Raw genomic sequence first — 17,414 nt, 5'->3', positions numbered from 1 at the left:
TAGGCTGGGGAGACAGGGAGGCAGGGAGGCCGAGGAGGCCTCATTCCTCAGTCCATGTTTCTGGGAGGTTGCTGCTGTGGGAGTTTGTTACAAGGTTTTCTTGATGTACCAGTGAAACCTCCCTTCGGGGAGAGAGAGCTTGACATCTCATTCTCTCACATTGAAAGGTTTGTGCCAGTGAGTTTAAAGAATTTGTGGAGAAGCTCAAAGAGAAGTTCAGTTCGTCTCTCAAGAATCCTAACCTTGAAATCCCAGACACGCTCCAGGAGCTGTTTGCCAGGTGAGGTTCTTTCGGGAGGTTTCTGTGTGATCCTTGTGGGGCGGGCAGAAATGTCATCGGCCTCGGGCATCTCCCCTGGTCAGAGATTCCATGACCTTACAGGTAACCCTGCCATGTTCTTGACTCTGAACCACCTCACCTCCTCTCATGGGCGATTTGAAAATGGGCAGGCCCCTGCCAACCCTAGCACCCCGTCGGGCGCCCCCAACCTACTCCCGTGGAGGCCTTGCTGCCTTGCCCTGTCTCCCGTGGAGACCTAATCCCAGGCCTCCACCAGCCATTGGTGTGCTTTTGCTGGGATTGCTCCTTTGACATATAAGAAACTCCAAGCTAGAAGTAGCTCACCCAAGGCCACGGTGCTTATAAGCCACAGGGCCAACCAAGATCTGAACTTCGACGGTGGGTCTGACTCCAGCGTCCCAGCTCTTTCCAGCTCAGCCGCTGGGACCTGCAGAGAACATACTTGGCTTTGAGCACAGAAGCCGTGAAATGTGGAAATCTTGAGTTTTGTGAGCCAGGCCTGTTTCCACGGCTTAATCCAATTGTGAAGCCCATCTTACCACCCTCATCGAGACAGTCCCTCTGGCCGCTGGATTTTTCATGAATCTCTTCCTGTAGAGGTGACGGTCATCGATCTGTTCCTGTTTGGGAACCGTATGATACGGTTGCAGTCAGCTCCCTGAATTGCAGTTGGAGATCTCGTTCTTTGATTCAACCAACAAATAATTCATGTCGTGCCCGCTCATGCCAGGCCTAGGGAGCAATTTATAGTCCTTTGCGGAGTTGACACCTGATACTGTTTTTTGTGTTTTGTGTTTTTTTTTGCAGCAAGCTGTTCCCCAGAACTCCAAATGGCATGGTTTATACTCAGTTTTAAAAAGCGCTTCAAATGACCCGCTTTACCTGTTTGTAATTTATAACCTCACATATTTTTAGTGAATTTATGGGGATAACTTTTAGTTATAGAAAAATACAGTTAAAATAGAGACTATTTTTAAGGAAAGTTCATGAGCTATCTGGGAGAAGATGTCTCATCCGGTTGTCACAGTTTTTTAAAGGTTTTTTTCATTTGTTTGTTTTTTAATTTATTTGACAGAGAGAGAGAAAGAGAGAGAGACCTCACAAGTAGGCAGAGAGGCAGGCAGAGGGGGAGGAGGGAAGCAGGTTCCCTGCTGAGCAGAGAGCCCGATGTGGGGCTTGATCCCAGGACCCTGAGATCATGACCTGAGCTGAAGGCAGAGGCTTAACCCAGGCGCCCCATGGCTGTAGCAGTTTTAAAACTGAATTTGATCTTAAGCATCCTGGCAGGCCAGGCAAAAAAGGAAATGGATCCAATTACTTTGAAAATCGTTCCATTTCTGAAAAGGGGCTTTTTCTATTAGTAAATTTCAAGAATTTCCTGTTGCCAGGATGAATTTTGATATTAGGATCATAGAAACCAAAGAAATGTCTTACAGACAAACAGCCATGTTTCTTTAAAATTGAGTTTTGCGATTTCTTGTATTTCCTTGCCTGGCTGTGTAGCGTGATGGCTAGTGCATTGGACTTCTCTTGTGTTTGTTTCCTTGGTAGGAACAGAAAGAAGCAGCATTACTTGAAGCTCAGAAACACAGATGGGGAGATAATCTGCTATCTAATACAACCACTCTCTTGGTTGGGTATTTTCTTCCAGACGTCTTTCTTAAGCTTGTTTTTTATCATAACGGGCCCACGATTTTAGATCCCCTTCCCTTAATGATTAACGGTGGCTCTCTGCCAGTAAATACTTGACCATGTTATTTGATAACCGTCAGTAAAATGAACATTCTTCATTTCCTCAACCGTTTTAACAACATGCTCCTTTGATGAGCACAACGTAGTTTTTTTCTCATTGTAACTGACATGCACTGTTTGCGTTTTGATGAGTTCTACATTTCCTCCAACACTCCAGGCAGTGAAAGGCCACATTGAGCAAACCTCCACTTGGTTAGTGACGGTCAGCCATGTTCTGCTGACATGCTTGTCTCTTGATCCTTACGCAGATACCGAGTTTTGGCCATTGGAGACGAAAAGGATCCAACCAGGCAGGAAGATGAACTGAACAGGTAAGCACCAGACTGACCAAGGGTCTTTCCTTCAGCTGGTTGGTTGGGCTGCCGGGGGCCCGGCCCAGGGGCCACCCAGGGCCAGGTCTAGCCTGCCCGCTAGAAAATAAAAGTTCTACTAGAACTTTTTGAAAGTTTTGAAAATAAAGTTCTACTAGAGCACAGCCACTCCTGACCCATGTGCCGTCCATGCTGCTTCTGTTCCAGAGCATCAGGTTGAGTCCGAGGTTTTCCTTCTCTGGCCCCTTCCAGGAGAAGCTTGCTGACCCTGGCCTTGTGAATCAGTGGCCCAGCCTTAAGGGGGGTTGAATTGGATTAAGGCGGAAAGGATTTGAATTCCAGGCCCGTGAGCTTTCTGCGCATAGCTCTGGTTAGAAAGCTCAGCTGTTTTTTTCCATGTTGGAAAACCAGTGTTCAGTTTGATTTTAGTTCTATTTTAGTGAGAAGCTTCTTTGGAGAAAAATTTAAGATTAGAGGAAAGTGGGGCACATGGCTAGGTCAGTTGGTAGAGGATACAACTCTTGATCTGATAAATAGGGCATGTGACTTTTGATCTCATAGACAGGTTGAAAAAAATCTCAACGCTAACTGCATTCGTCAGTTGTCACATAAACCTGTGTCCAGGGTATGGCACCTATTACCTGCTAAGCAGAAATGTTTCTCCCTGCAAAAATTGACCTGTTAGTAAGGCTTAAAAACCACCACTTCTTTTGTTTTGATTTGTGAATAGTTTTGGCATTCAGGTCACCTGGGTGGGGAATCACTTTTTCTAAATAAAGACTGCATTGCCCAGGCTGAGTGGTGCCCGTGGCCCCCAGCCTCATGTGCTCTGCCCTCTCCCCACTGTCCCTCAGCGTGGATGACATCCACTTCCTCGTACTCCAGAACCTGGTCCAGAGCACACTGGCCCTCTCGGACAGCCAGATGGAGTCCTGCCGGTCATTTCAGGTGGGTGACGGGGACCCAGCAACAGCCCCACTGCGGTGCTGTGGGGCTTGGGCCGTCAGGGGCGGGGGCCGAGTGCAGCCCTCGCTCACTGTCTTCTCAGCTGTGCACTCTTGGTGGGGGAGGGTGGCCCGATTTCCCCAGAGACTCCTATGCTCCCTTCCTCCATCTTCCAAGTGTGGGACAGGATCCGGTGACTTCCAAAATCCCTCCCAGCGGAGGTTTTGAGTCCAATGTAAATGCAGAAAATGAGGCCGTAGAGGAAGTGAGCCACGACAGAGAGCTGAGGGAGTGACTGACCTGTGCCACTTACCTTCTCCTATCAGAACATAGAGATGTCGAGCTGTTTTGATAGCTAGAGATCACTGAGCGGGAAAGCGGCCTGTGGGCTGTGGGCTTATCTCTCTCCTGAGCACATATTAGAGAGTAACACTGTTCTGTCTTGGCTGAGTGACAGTGGGAGGGAGGAAGGTGCTTCTCATTCAACCCTGTCCTGAGCCTGGGGAGCTGCTGGTATTAGCACTCATTCACGAGCACAGAAACTTGCGTTTCAGAGGCGTAAAGAAGCAAGAGCCCATGACCTCACAGTACTCTCTGTCAGACCTGAGACTATGGCTCCCTGGCCCCCGCGGAGAGGTGTTGAGGAGGGCCTGCACTGCCCCCCTCACCGGGGCCAGTGCCTCCCTTGTTCTTAACGACCACATTGGTCAACACGTGGGCCTGGGGCCCACCCCCAGAGGCCACAGAGCGGGTGGGAGCCTGACAAGTGTGCTGCTGGTCTCCAGACTCAGGGTGTAGACAGCAGAGTGCCCTGGGGGGGAGACAGCGGGGTGCAGACCCAGCCTCAGCACTGCCCACATTGTGCAGGTGGTGCTTATTACTTTGGCCACAAGGGAGATGAGGAAGACTCGGGGGGAAATGCAGTGATTTCGGGAAAGTCCATGGCCAGGTGTGACCACAGTCATTGTACAGCAGTGGCCGGGCCCCCGCAGACGCGAGACTGAGTGTTCATGTCTCTTCTTTGAATTCGTCACCGTGAGGTGCAGGTGCTTGTCCAGCGGTGACAATTGGGACAGTCTAGTGGGGGGCCACGCAGTCGTCTTTTTCTTGCCACCCTTGGTGCCACGGAGTCCTCGAACCCTACTTACTCACATGAAGCGTGTATGTTTCCTAGGGGGAGGCTGGTCGTGGGGCCTCGCCCCCTTCTCCATGTCCAGAGCCTTGTGTGAGTCTGAACATGCCAGAGAATGAGACTGGAATAGGTGGGGTGGGCCAGAAGTTCCATGATGACAGTCCCCAGTCTAGCCCCTGGCTCTGTCTTGTTGGACCTGAGCTTGTTTAAAAAAAAAAAAATTTTTTTTAACTTACTGCCACCATTGCCCATAAAAATCCCAATTTCTGACTTTACCTGTGGCCCTGGAGGGCCCTTCTAGCTGTGCTGCCTAGCAAGGATTCGAGCTGGACAGGACCTTGTGAGGTAGTCCAACTGCCCACCACACGAGAAAGTCCAGCCCCAGAGTTAATGGTGACCTGTCCCCTGCGGCCTGCTGCTGCTTGTCATTCTTCCAGATCCATTTCCAGGTGGTGTCTGGGCTTTGGTGGGGGAGTCAAAGGCCTCACAAGGTCAGAGGCTATATGTAGGATCCCGGCTGGGCTCCCTGCAGCCCCACTTTTCCAAGAGGTGCAGTGCAGGGCAGTGGGTGGCCATCTGGCGGGCTGGACCGCACTCCCTCCTTCCCTGTCCATAGTGTGAGCGCTCCTGCGCACACCAGCAGCTGTCAGGGGAATATGCCCTCTTGTCATTACCTTCACACGGACGAGAAGAGTGGAAGACACCAGGCTTCCCACAAGAAGCTGGATCCTAGCTTGCACTTGCCCACAGGGCAGGAGCGGTGGTGTCACGGCCAGTCTCCAGCCTCTTGCCCTCTGCCCCGTGCAGTGCTCCCTGCCTCGGGCCTGTGTGCCACAGCTGACGTGCAAGCGCTGTCTAGAGAAGTTGAGGGTGGTGTGCGGGCCTCAGACCGACGAGGTGCAGTGTGTGCGCAGACCCCCTTTGGCTCCAGGAGAACACCCGGTGTTGCCCCAGCACCCCACTGACTGCCACTTTGGCTTCCGATCTCTGTGTCCCTCTGCAGTGGCTCAGTGGTGAGGTCATTGGGCTTGAGGGCAAGGCCTTGTTGTTGGTCCCAGCCCTGCCCAGTGGTGTGGCCCTGGACGATCCCTTGAAGTCCATGAGCCTCCGTGCTCTCTGCCGTTCGTCCTGTGGTTCTCAGGCCAGCGTGGCAGAGAACCTCCCAAGCCTAAAGTCCTCAGACCATGGCCACACGTTTTCCTGGCCAGTGCTTTTGAGGAGACAGGTCTGGCAGGAACTTCCTTGTGGTCTGGCATGTGCTAGACATCCGCTGTTCGGTCAGCTGGCCGATGGAGCCAGTGCTTTCCAAAAACGGAAGTCATCGGGACCCTGCTGGCCCCGCAGGCCTTGGAGCTGCTCTTCCTCTGGGCCGGGTCCGAATCCAAGCCACAGAGCCGGGTGGCGTGGCCGGCCGGAGGAGCGTCTGCGGCAGGCCAGGCACTGCCGTCCACCTTTGCTCTGTGCCAGGCCCTGCCGTGGCAGCCACAAACCTTGAACATGTGCTCCTGTGGGATTTCCCTTCTGGTGGGTGAGAGACGAGTAAGCGAATGAGGTCATTTCAGTACACTTGACCGCAGGGGACATGGCGGAGCTGAGAGTTGAGGAGTCAGCCTTGTGAAATTTAGGGGGAGGTGCGGTCTAAGAAAGGGAGTCGCAAACGCCAGGCCCAGTGGCACGGAGGCTCTCTTTGGGAAAGTCCGGAGGCCAGCGAGGCCAGAGTGGTGGGCAGGGCTGTGCTCCCGGGAGTCCTTGCCAGGTGGAGTGGGCACTGGGTGCTCCCTCTACAGAGGGAAGCCACGTGTGGTCTGATGGAGGCACGGGGCTCCCTGTGGCTGTGTGGCGAGTGGCCAGGGCCTGGGGGCCTGGAGAGCAGTTGGGTGGAGGCTCCGTGAGGAGCGATGGTGTAGACCACATCAAGCACCTGTGTTTGGGCACGGTTTATATGGACATGGCCAGCTGGACCTCCTGGTGGGTTGGGCGAGAGCTCAGGAAGCGAGTGGTATCGGGTGGTTCTGCATTGACTCCCACAACCTTGTATCCCCAGATGGAGCCATCCTTTGTCTCCAGCTGCCTGTCTTTGTCTGGGTGTCCTTCTCTCTGATAGGGATCAAAGTTGACCGCGATGGCAGGCCCTCCCGCCCTGCACCCCCAGGAGTCTGCTCCAGCCTCCCACCCCCTCGGCCCCATATCAGTCCCTCCAGCACACATGATCAGTTCCCGCTTCTGTGCACCCCACATTCTGCTCCTTTCCCCCCCAGCTGCCAGAGAGCCTTGCTCACCCTTGGCCTCGCTGTGTTGCAGACTTTCCGCCTGTACCGTGAGTACAAGGACCACATCCTCGTGAAGGCCTTCATGGAGTGCCAGAAAAGGAGCTTGGTTAACCGGCGCCGGGTCAACCACATGCTGGGCCCAAAGAAGAACCGGGCCCTGCCCTTCGTGCCCATGTCCTACCAGCTGTCCCAGACCTACTACAGGTGAGCCCCCAGCGGGGCTGGGGCAGGGCGGGGCCCTGGGTTGGAGGGCGAGCCGCCTCTGGAGCAGGTGTCCATCCATGCCTGTGCCACTTGCTAGGGGACAAGGGCAGTGCCCTCGGTAGCTTGGGGACATGTACCATTCTGCAGGTGGTATGTTTCTCTTCTCCTGTCAAATGGGGAAAAGTGAGTGTTGAACCCATGAGCCCAGCGAAAGGCACAGCGTCCTGGTGGGGCCTCGTTGGGCATTCTTAAGGCTCAGGGCCACGCCGAGCCATGTGTTCGGTTTGAAGCTGTCCCGTGGCTGGATTCCAGACGCTGTCTGCAGCCCCTCAGCGGTCCGAGCGGTGGTCTGGGATGCCGCAAGTTGCCCTCCGCAGCCCCAAGTCACGGGACCCTCACACCAGTCACCAGCGCGGCCAGTCTCTGTTAGCCGCTCGGCACGTTGTGCCGCCGCCCCCTGACCACACAAAGGGGAAGTCTGTGGGGTAGTCCCAGGGGTTGGGCCTTGGCAACCCTTGGCCTTGACGGGCCTCCTCTTTTCCAGGCCGTTCTCCTTGTCAATCCTCTGATTACACTGGGGCCGCGGTCAGGAACAGAACAGTAGAATGGGGGGCTTTTGCCTTTTCACGCATCCCTTTGCCTGTGAGCGTAGACACTTGCGCCTTTCTCAGACACCCTCCGCACCGCCAGTCTCCTTGCCTCCCTGGAGCACAGCTGGCTATAGTAAAAAGAGCTGTGGCCCGGGAAGCAGAAGACGAGGGCCCAGGTCTGGCAAGACTGTTTGACCTTGAGCTCGTTCTTGACCATCTCTCCATCGCAGCATTCTTGACTGTGAGCCACGGGCGGCGTTCACATCCAGAAGGCTTCCAGACCTAGGCCCCTGTCAGAGGCTTGTGGAAAATCAGGCTTCTGGACAGGCCAGGCTTGACTCTGCTGTTGCCTTGCGGAGACAGTGACGTGGACGTACGCGTCCCGTCACCTCTGCACGGGTTTGGGGCTTTCCTGGGGGAAAAGGTGATTGTCTCAGGAAGTGCATTCATCTTCCACAGTCTGGCTCCCATCTATAGCGAATGTTGAGGTGGAAAAGAGGGCTTCGGCGGGCCTTCAGATCTTCAGCAAAGCCCGTAGCCCATCCACGTGAAGGCCTCCAAAGTCCCATCCTCAGTTTGGACCTTACCTCCTTTGTGTCCATGCAGGATTTTTACGTGGCGCTTCCCAAGCACCGTGTGCACGGAGTCGTTCCAGTTCCTCAGCACAATCCTGGCCGCCGGCAAGTTGGACCAGCCTGATAACTTTTCCTTCCAAGACCAGGATACTAACAAGTCTACAAGTCATCTGGTGGCGTTTTCTCTGGACAACCCTGGAGGACACTGCGTGGCCGCCCTAACCCTTTTCTCTTTGGGCCTCATCTCTGTGGACGTCCGGATCCCGGAGCAGATTGTTGTGGTAGACAGCTCCATGGTAGAGAACGAGGTCATGAAGAGGTAAGGACGGGGCTGTCACCAGGCTTCATGCGTGCTCTGAGTGCAGGTGGGGGCCTCGGGCACCGCGGTGTCCTATGGTGTCTGCATTTTTATTCACTCTGTCATCTGGTCTTTTATTTCTTAAGATGTTACTTATTTGAGAGAGAGAGTGGGGGCACACACACACACACACACACACAAGCAGGGAGAGGGCAGAGGGAGGGGGAGAAGCAGGCTTCCCACTAAGCAGGGAGCCTGACACGGGGATTGATCCCAGAATCCTGGGATCATGACCTGAGCTAAAGGCAGACACTTAACTGGCAGAGCCCCCGGTCGCCCCGGTCTTTCTTCACTCCACAAACACATGCTGAGTCTATCACGGCTGGCACATGAGACAGCAGATGTCAGCAGTGTGGCAGGGAGCTCCCAGGGACGGGACCTCAGATCTGGGGACTAGGGACCAGTCCAGTGCCTCGTGCTGGTGCCTCCAGGTGCGGGGGAGGCAGCAGCAGAGTTGGGGAGAGACCTGGCTGTGCCAAAGAGAGGGACCTGGCACAGTGTGGGGAGGAGGGGTAAGGCGGGAAGGTAGCTTTGGCAGAGGTTCCCTGAGGGCCTAATAGCTAAGCTGGGATTTAGTGGAACAGCAGGCAGTTTTGGGACTGAAACTGGAAGGGTTTCCTGCCAGAAGGAACAGCCCTTGCAAAGACACTGGTGAGCATGGCCTGTGGGGAGATGGTCAGAGGAGTTGAATCTGGAGCGGCCGTCCACCCTGCCCTTCCTAGCCAGACGCCGGGGGTTGGGGGAGGAGGTCCGCAGTGACCACAGGCCATTGCTGAGGTTAGACCACGGTGACCACTCTCTTGAGCCGGCAGAGGCGCTAGGCCTGTGCTCCGTCACCCAGGTCCATGCTCTTCTCCTAGTCTGGGCAAGGACGGGGGCTTGGATGAGGACGATGATGAGGAGGAAGACTTGGACGAAGGCTCAGGAAGCAAGCGCCGGGCCATCGAGGTGAAAGCCCGCCAGGCCTCCCACACCAACTACCTGCTCATGCGGGGCTACTGCGCGCCCGGCATCGTCAGCACCCGCAACCTCAACCCCAACGACAGCATCGTGGTGAACTCCTGCCGGGTGACGTTCCGGCTCCGCCGCACCCCCCTGCCCACGCGGCTCTGGCCCACCGGTGAGTGCCGCCCGCCGACCCGGGAGCCGCCCGTGGGCCAGGGCTGGCGCAGACTCCCCTTCAGGGCTCGGAAGCACACGCCACCCCAGACTGCTGAGCGTGGCTTTGCCCTCTTGCTTTGAAAGAGAGGCCCTCACTTGTTTCCAGTTTTACACTCTCTAGCCCTTCTGTGGGTTACCTCCGAAACTCTGAGTAGCTTACTTAAACCTTGCTTTCCCATACCCCAGATTTGAGGGTGTCTCCTTCCTCTACATGAAATGAGAATGTTCGGGCCCCTTCCCAGCCCTGCACGTCTCCTCCCGTCCCACCCCTTTCCTGCCTCTGCTTTCCCGTCACCTTTTGGGGTGCATGGTGTTTAGTTTAGGTTCAAAGGCCCAGTTGGTGTTCTGTGCTGTGTGGAGTTTGGCTCGGGCCAGACCTGTGACCATGGTCTTAGCAGAGCCAGCTTTCCTAGCAAGCCACGCACAGCAGCGCCGGCTCATGGAAGCTCACGTGGGAGTTCAGGGTGGGGTCTCGGGGGTCCCCCAGGGTCTGAGGAGCAGTGAACACAGGAGCAGCAGGAAGGCAGGGCCCGGATAGCCCAAGTTGAGGACCCCCCTCCAGAGCTCTGGGGCTCCTGTCCTTGGACCCCAGCCCTACCTTCCTGCCCTTTATCCCAGCCCAAGGGGCGCATCCCCACCGCCGGGGGCCCATGCCCCTTCTACCCAGAAGGTCACCCCTCCCTGTTTGGGCGGTGCTGCGTTGGTGTTGGAGCGCGTTCCTCCTCAGTATTGCCTGTGCCCCGGGCCGGGCTGATTCAGTCCTCGTCTTCACAGTCCCTTCTCTGGAAGAGCTACCCGTGGGTATATCCTGCCTCCCGGCCACCTTCACCAGGCTGATCCAGAGCCAGGGGAGCGCCTGCAGCCTAGAGGAGTTTGTCCAGCAGGTGGAGCTGTGTGGGTACGAGCCAGGGGACGTGTGCGCTGTCCTGGAGGTACACGGGGTCATCGCGGCCGCGGGCTGCTTCGGAGTGGACAGAGTGGAGCTGAGCCGGTGGTTCTCCGCCTTCGAGAGGACCGACGCCGAGCGCACCCGGACCTTCACAGACTACGTGCAGGTGAGCCGTGCTCTGGAGTACCATGGGGTACGCGGAGGGTACCCCACACCAGCTGGACGCACGCTGAAGAGGGGTTCAGTTTGGGGTGTGTAGTGTGATTTCTTCCCAAGTTAAATGAGTTGCCAAGATTAAAAATGGGAGACTTTGCCTAAAACCCAGCTTCTCTGGGACATTAGAAGGGTTGGCACCCTGGTCCCCGCTTCTTCAGCACAGTGGGATGGAGCCAAGCAGGGCATCTGCTGGGCCCATGGGACTCTCCACTTTACTTGCCCGGGTCCATTTTCACCAGGGACCCTTGAACCCAAGGAACGTAGTAACAGACGGACCTTTTAAAGCGAGTGCCTTGGGAGCCGGCCAGCCCAGCTCTGCGGGGTCTATAGTTGGAGCAGGGGACACATCACCTACTGGGGTTTTCAGACAAGTGTTCATGAGTGCAGGATACGAGAGCAGGGTCATGATGACTGTGCCCGTGTGCCTCGGGAGCCCTAGGAGGTGAGCCGAGATGGGCAGGCAGCTCCCCAGGCTCCCTGCAGCCTGGCCCGGGGCCCCAGGTGACAAGCGCTTACAGCGAGCCCTCCCCAGACGCGCTTGACCAGGGTATGAGTCCTGCTTCCAGGATGTGAACTGGGGCAAATTTCTTGAATCCCAGTTGGTGGGTTTTTAAGCTAGGAATGAAAAGAAAGGTGATAGTGTCGGTGCAGTGCCTGGGAGGCAGGGCTTGGTGTGAGGACGAGAGGAGTTACTGTCATTCCTGTGGGGACAGTTGTGGCTTTTGCAGGACACGAGAGCACTCGGGGTGTTGAGTTCCCTCGGAGGACTCACTAACGCAGCTTCGGCTCTCAGAAGTTCACCCCAAGCCTGGAAGGGGCAGGGCTACCCCAGGGCCACAGGGCCAGCGGGCGCCCTCCAGGCTGGAAGCCAGACCTCGTCCTTGAGCCATCTGTCCTGATGGTGCTGGGCTTCCTGTCTACCTGGGACGCTCAGATGCATTGGGCAAAGGAAGCAAGCGTGCGGACCCCACAGTCCCACGCAGACCCAGCGTGTCTCCTGCTTTTCCTAGGACCTCCTAGAGCACCACCAGGTCCTGGAAGTCGGTGGCAACACCATTCGCCTGGTGGCCATGGCCTCTGCCCAGCCCTGGCTCCTGCACTCGGTGAGGCTGAAAGGCAGAGAGGAGGATGCGTGCCCTCCAACAACAGAACCCCAGGCCAGACCCCCGCACAGGCCTGCCCGCGAGGACAGCCCCGCGGGGAGGCCACCTCCGCCCTCCCAGGGTCCCCGGAGCACCAAGAGGCGTGCCAGCTGCACGAGCCATGACATGGCTGGTCAGGGCGGGGAGGCCAACCCCGAGAGTACCCACAAGCCCCCTGCCAAGAGGCCCACGCTCCAGGATGTGCGCCTGGCCCCCAGCCCCGGGGCCCAAGCAGAAGAGGAGCCAGAACTCCCAGTGCCTGCTCTGCCAGCAGCTCCCGGGGACTCGGGTGTGGAGGAGCCTCCCCCCGGAGTACGGGGGGCCGGGCTGGAGGACCAAGAGGATGGCGGGGTTCCCAGCCCTCTAGGCCGGGAGCAGCCTAGCTGTCAGGCCCAGCTTCCAGAAGGATCTGAAGACCCCAGAGGTACCGAATGAACCTGGTCTCCCATCCCACCTTCCCCCTCCTGCCCATTCTCTGTCCTGGGGCCTGAGTGTCCCCCCCCACCCCACCCCACGCCTTCCCTGAGACTGGGAAGCCCAGATTTTCTTAGCCTCAGCGCTGGCTGGGGGAGGGCTTGTCTCTTTCCACTTACTGTTTCCACTAGAGGGCTTCAGGGTCTCCTGAGTAGGTCTGTGAGTGACAAGTGCAGGACGGGAGGGGTGGTTCTGGAAGGCGTTGTTGGCTGCTGTGTCCCGCGAGAGGGCGCCGTGGCAGGAACACGGGGTGTCGTGCCCTGTCAGGATTGGCAGACTTGCAGGGACTGAGACCTGCCGTGTTCCTTTCCCGCGGTGTAGACGCTCTCACCTATGCTCCACGCTGGCCTCTTCCCAGGTTTTCTGAAGGCGTCTTTATTTCCTTGGGGCTGTTTATGCCTTAGGGGTTCATGCGTGCAGCTCTGGGGTTGGAGCTTCTGGGTGGAGGGTGGGGCGCTCACTTGCCTCCCCTCGAGGGGCTGCCTTGGGGCCTGGGAACGCCCCCCCACACTTGCACACCGTGGCCCAGCCCAATCTGGTTGTGGTTGCGCTGGCTCTGGCCCCCTCAAGGGGAGGGCTCTGTGAGGAATGGGCTTGCTGTCCCCATGTTTATCGCTCTGTCCCCAGAACCCGGAAGGACGCATCGTGTGAACGAAACAGGAAGAGATGGACTCCCGCCTCTTAGGTCTCATGTCCTTTCCCTCCTGTCAGGTTCAGCCGAGAGCTCTGTGGTCTGTGGCCTCTCCCAAGCAGCATGGGAAAAGTGAGTGTGTGCCCAGATCCAGGCGGCCTGGCGCGGTGCGTGGGTGCGAGGGTGGGGAGTCTGTCCCCGGGGTCCCAGCAGTGATTGTCATGTGGAGATCTTCCATAGTCCGGTGCGGTGGCTCTCAGCCCAGGGACCTGGGAACGTGTGGGACTTCGGTTGTCCCACCTGCTGGGGGAACGAGGCAGGAGCGGTAAGGGCCAGAGGTGTGGACGTCGGCAGTGGGTGGGTCCATCTGGAACCATGGGCTTCACAGGAGCCTTCCTGGTGTGGGGGCGCCTCCCACACGTGTGCCCATGTCCCTCGGTTGCCTGGGGCCGTGAGCCCCGGCTCATATGCAGCCCTCCCAGGCCCCAGTCGTAGCGGTCGGAGCCAAGTGTCCCACTGGTCCTGGGCCCTCCCATGCCTGGACCTATGTAGCAGACCAGCCGCTGGGGGGCAGGGAGGACTGCTGTCTAAGACACAGAAGTAGAGCATCTGCATGGAGACCTCTCTGAGCTTGGCCTCCTGTGGAGTCAGCCATGGCCCAGGGGCTGGGCTGGAGCTGGTAAATCCAGAGGTCAGCACTGGGTCCTCCCCCACGGCCGTGGTTAGGGCTGAGTGTGAGCGGGGCCCCTCAGCCGGCGGCCCTGGGCCCAGGGGTTGGAACCCCTCGTTCCAGCTGGGAAGGGAGGAGTGGAGGAGCAGGACCTCCGGCCCCATGATGTGGGCCAGTCTCTGACTGCCCCAAGAGTCAGCGTCTCGTCCGTGGAGCCGTGTCCCCTCGCCCGCGGCGCCTGATGTCCGCGTGCCACGCCCACAGGGACTGCGAGAACATCTCGTTCGTCGCCCGGCCGTGGCGCATCGTGGACGGCCACCTGAACGTGCCGGTGTGCAAGGGCATGATGGAGGCCGTGCTCTACCACATCATGACGCGGCCTGGCATCCCCGAGAGCTGCCTGCTACGTCACTACCGGGGCGTGCTCCAGCCCATCGCTGTGCTCGAGCTGCTGCAGGTGCGGCTCCCACCCAGCCTGGCCCGAGCCTGGGCCCCTGCCGCAGCCTCCCAGGGCGGGGGAGGGGGTGTGACTGGCCTGAGAGGTCTAGGCCCGGCCTGAGAGCCGGGCTATTCCCGTGGGTCCCTTCCTCCCGTCACCTCCAGCGCAGCGCCACCCTGAGCGGCGTGCTCGTTGCCCTCCGAGCCTGCCAGGCTGGCGGCTGAGCCCCTTGCCCGTCTTCCCTGGGCCCCTGCAGCCCCCACCGCTGCCCTGGAGTCCTGCAGCCCCTGAGGTAGGACAGGACGGAGGACCTGGTCTGCAAGGGCGCCCGTCACCCTGGGTGTCCCACTGTCTCTAGGGCCTGGAGTCCCTGGGCTGCATTAAGAAGTGCTTGCTGAGGAAGCCATCGGCCGTCTCACTCTTCTCCAAGCCCCGGGTCCCCGAGGTGCAGGCGCCCTCCAGCCCGAGCGAGAGTGCCACCGTGTTCTACGAGCCCACGCTGGACTGCACGCTGCGGCTGGGCCGCGTGTTCCCCCACGAGGTCAACTGGAACAAGTGGGTCCATTTATGAGGCACATGCGGTCACCGTGAGCCCCTTCTCCGCCACTGGCTCCTGAGGAGGGCGTGACTCCCCCAGGGGGGCTCCACCTGGCCCCCCGTGTGCGCCGCACCCCACTTGGTGCGCAGGGACACGTCTGTGCCAAGCCTCTGGCCTGGACCTCGGAGGAGAGCCTCCCGCCCGGCCGCTCTGGGGGTCTTGCCGGACCGAGGGCCCTGCTGGGTCCCGCCGGCTGTTGTCAGGGAGCAGCTGCCGGAAGGCTTGGGTCCCTGCTCTCCCTTTCTTGTTCCCAGGGCGTCGTAGCCATGGCCGCAGGCACGGACCCAGCTCTCCGTCGCTGCCTGCCTTCGCTGCGGACCTGGGGTTGTGGTGAGTTTGAGAGGCCTCCAAGGGCGTCCGCCATCAGGGAGCAGAGCGCCTTCCGCGCGGACCTCAGCGTTGTCGTCCTGTGGCCGTGAGGGGTCAGGAGCTGGCGCTGCTCGCACTGCGTTGCCTGTTCTGGGCGCCAAGGCAGAAAGGCCCAGTGCCCCAAGCGGCGGGACCTCGGTTGGGGGGGGGTGCGCATCACGGGACAGGGCCGTGTGTCCTGCCACCGAAGGCCCTGGCAGGGACTGACCGCTCTATAGGCAGGACCTCAGACCCGGGGAGAGCCTGGGGCTCCCTTGTTGGCCTGGCAAGACACGTGGCGGCCTCCGGGGGGTGGGGGGTGGGGGTGGGGGTGCCCTTCCCGTGGGCTGGGGTTGAGGAGCCGCACGGGCCTGGGGTCAGTTTGTTCTTTTCACCTCTCTCTTTAAAAAAAACCCTTGGCATGTATTTATTTATTTTGTAATTAAAGTGAAGTAAAATGCATGTAGTTCTGTGTGTTTCCTAAAGAATCTCTGATCCCCTGGGGGCCTCCCTGGTTTCGGCTGGTGCAGCCGGGAATAGAGGCTCCAGTTAAACCGAAGGGAGGAGGAGGCGCCACGGCCCTGCCCACTGCCCTCCACTGGCGCAGGCCTGGGCCTCCCGGAGACGCTCCGGCAGGTGTGCCGTGCTGCGCTGGCCCAGGACCGGGCCGGAGACCGCAGGGGTCACAGGCCTGTGGCCTGGGTTTGGGCGGTAGATGTTCTCGCCCTCCTTTTCTTTCTTTCTTTCTCTTCTCTTTTTTCTTTCTTCTCTTTCTTTCACACATGTATGTTAGCTACTGTTTTTTTAAAAAATGGACATTTCACATTTTTTTAAAAATGCAGACTTCCGGGACGCCTGGGTGGCTCAGTTGGTTAAGCGGCTGCCTTCGGCTCAGGTCATGATCCCAGCGTCCTGGGATCGAGTCCCACATCGGGCTCCTTGCTGGGCAGGGAACCTGCTTCTCCCTCTGCCTCTGCCTGCCTCTCTGTCTGCCTGTGCTCGCTCGCTCTCACTCCCTCTGTCCCTGACAAATAAATAAATAAAATCTTTAAAAAAAAAAAAAAATGCAGACTTCCATCTTGCTGAAAACTGGAGAGCTCCAGCGACAGCGCCTAGGGCACTGGGGACAGGCCCCCCAGTCAGCGCTGCCCCAGGTCCAGCCTCACACCCACCAGCTTCTCCGCCTTACAGAAGCAGCCCGTCTGGGCATGGTCGACCTGCAGTACCTGGCCTGGCCCAGCTCAGCTCAGGGCCCCATGTTTCCGTCCTGGGGCCAGACTCCAGGGTGATGAGGGCAGGACAGAGAGCACGGGGTGGGGAGACTGAGGGGGAACCCCCAGCACAGCCAAGACCCGGCCAAGTCTTAACCATCATTTTTTTATCCTCTCGTTTTTACTCAAGTGTAAAAATAACAAGTGTTTGGGGGGATTTTTTTTTTTTTTTGAGATCAAGTGGAATAAGGGGTGTGATCAGCTTTATGAACAAAAAGTACTTCATAAATGCTAGTTATTTGGAAACGCATCATGCGGTGGAAGAAAGGTGGGGTTACGGGCACCCGGTCCCAACACTCCCATCTCAGAGCCCTGCTTTTCTCATCTGAAAAATGGGGATGGACGGTCTCCCTCATGGGCGGACCAGAGGCACTCAAGGACACCAAGTACAAGCACGTGGTAGGGTTCAGCAACGTTTATCTCCCTTTCTGTCCCCGTGCCTGAGGAATGATTCAGGCCAGTGTTTGCGAGATAGGACAAAGAGACGAGGGTGTAGCCCTTCCGTGGAGAGATGCACTTCTATGACCACGGCTCCACATCCCACGTGTGCGAAGGTGACCTGTCCTCTCCCCTCTCTGCCCACCTGTGATCTGTCCATGTCCGTCTGTCCGTATAACCCCACATCCATCTATCCACACCCATCCATCCATCCACCCATCCATCCTTCTGTCCAGTCCCTCCATCCATCTGTCCATCTCCCCACCCATCCATGCATCCATCTGTCCATGCATCCATCTGTCCATCCATCCACCCACCTACCCATCCATCCATCCATCTCCCCATCAATCCGTCCATCCATCCAAGGTAGGTCAGCCCTTCCAACCTCTGCACAGAGGGCTCCAAGAACCACAGCACAGACCAGAAGGTCTGAGCACGGATGCCTTCAGGGGCCAAACAGGTCACATAAATGAGAAGAAGAGGAGCCTTGTGTTAAGTATAAATACTAGGGAGTGGCAGAGAGTGTGGAAAACTAAAGTGTGTGTGATGGGTGTGAACATTCACATTTAGACTGACTTCCAAACCAAAGGCCGGGAGGGTGAGGAGGGACACTAAGCCCAGAGGGTGCAGGTCCCATTCACCCTGGCCTGCCACTTGCAGGAGGCCAAGCCTATACGGCCTGGACATCCGTGCCTCTGT

The 17,414-nt window shown here is 58.0% G+C and overlaps 1 protein-coding gene across 3 annotated transcripts in view; it reads left to right on the top strand.

Annotated features, from left to right (window-relative positions):
- GTF3C1 (general transcription factor IIIC subunit 1) overlaps positions 1-15,465 on the top strand; it is a 69,505-nt gene extending 54,040 nt beyond the window's left edge. For 2 of the 3 annotated variants that reach the window (XM_047714377.1, XM_047714379.1), the window contains 11 exons: positions 168-280; positions 2,302-2,364; positions 3,219-3,312; positions 6,743-6,915; positions 8,112-8,399; positions 9,299-9,558; positions 10,374-10,654; positions 11,715-12,270; positions 13,032-13,083; positions 13,886-14,078; positions 14,419-15,465. In XM_047714377.1, the coding sequence (XP_047570333.1) occupies positions 168-280; positions 2,302-2,364; positions 3,219-3,312; positions 6,743-6,915; positions 8,112-8,399; positions 9,299-9,558; positions 10,374-10,654; positions 11,715-12,270; positions 13,032-13,083; positions 13,886-14,078; positions 14,419-14,631 (2,286 nt within the window). In that variant the 3' untranslated portion in view covers positions 14,632-15,465. The remainder of the gene's footprint in view (positions 1-167; positions 281-2,301; positions 2,365-3,218; positions 3,313-6,742; positions 6,916-8,111; positions 8,400-9,298; positions 9,559-10,373; positions 10,655-11,714; positions 12,271-13,031; positions 13,084-13,885; positions 14,079-14,418) is intronic. The other variant, XM_047714378.1, reaches the window with a different exon arrangement.
- Positions 15,466-17,414: the final 1,949 nt, after the last annotated feature.

This window comes from Lutra lutra, chromosome 18, assembly GCF_902655055.1.
Source record: "Lutra lutra chromosome 18, mLutLut1.2, whole genome shotgun sequence".
NCBI lineage: Eukaryota > Metazoa > Chordata > Mammalia > Carnivora > Mustelidae > Lutra > Lutra lutra.
This window is presented reverse-complemented; position numbering and strand designations above follow the sequence as displayed.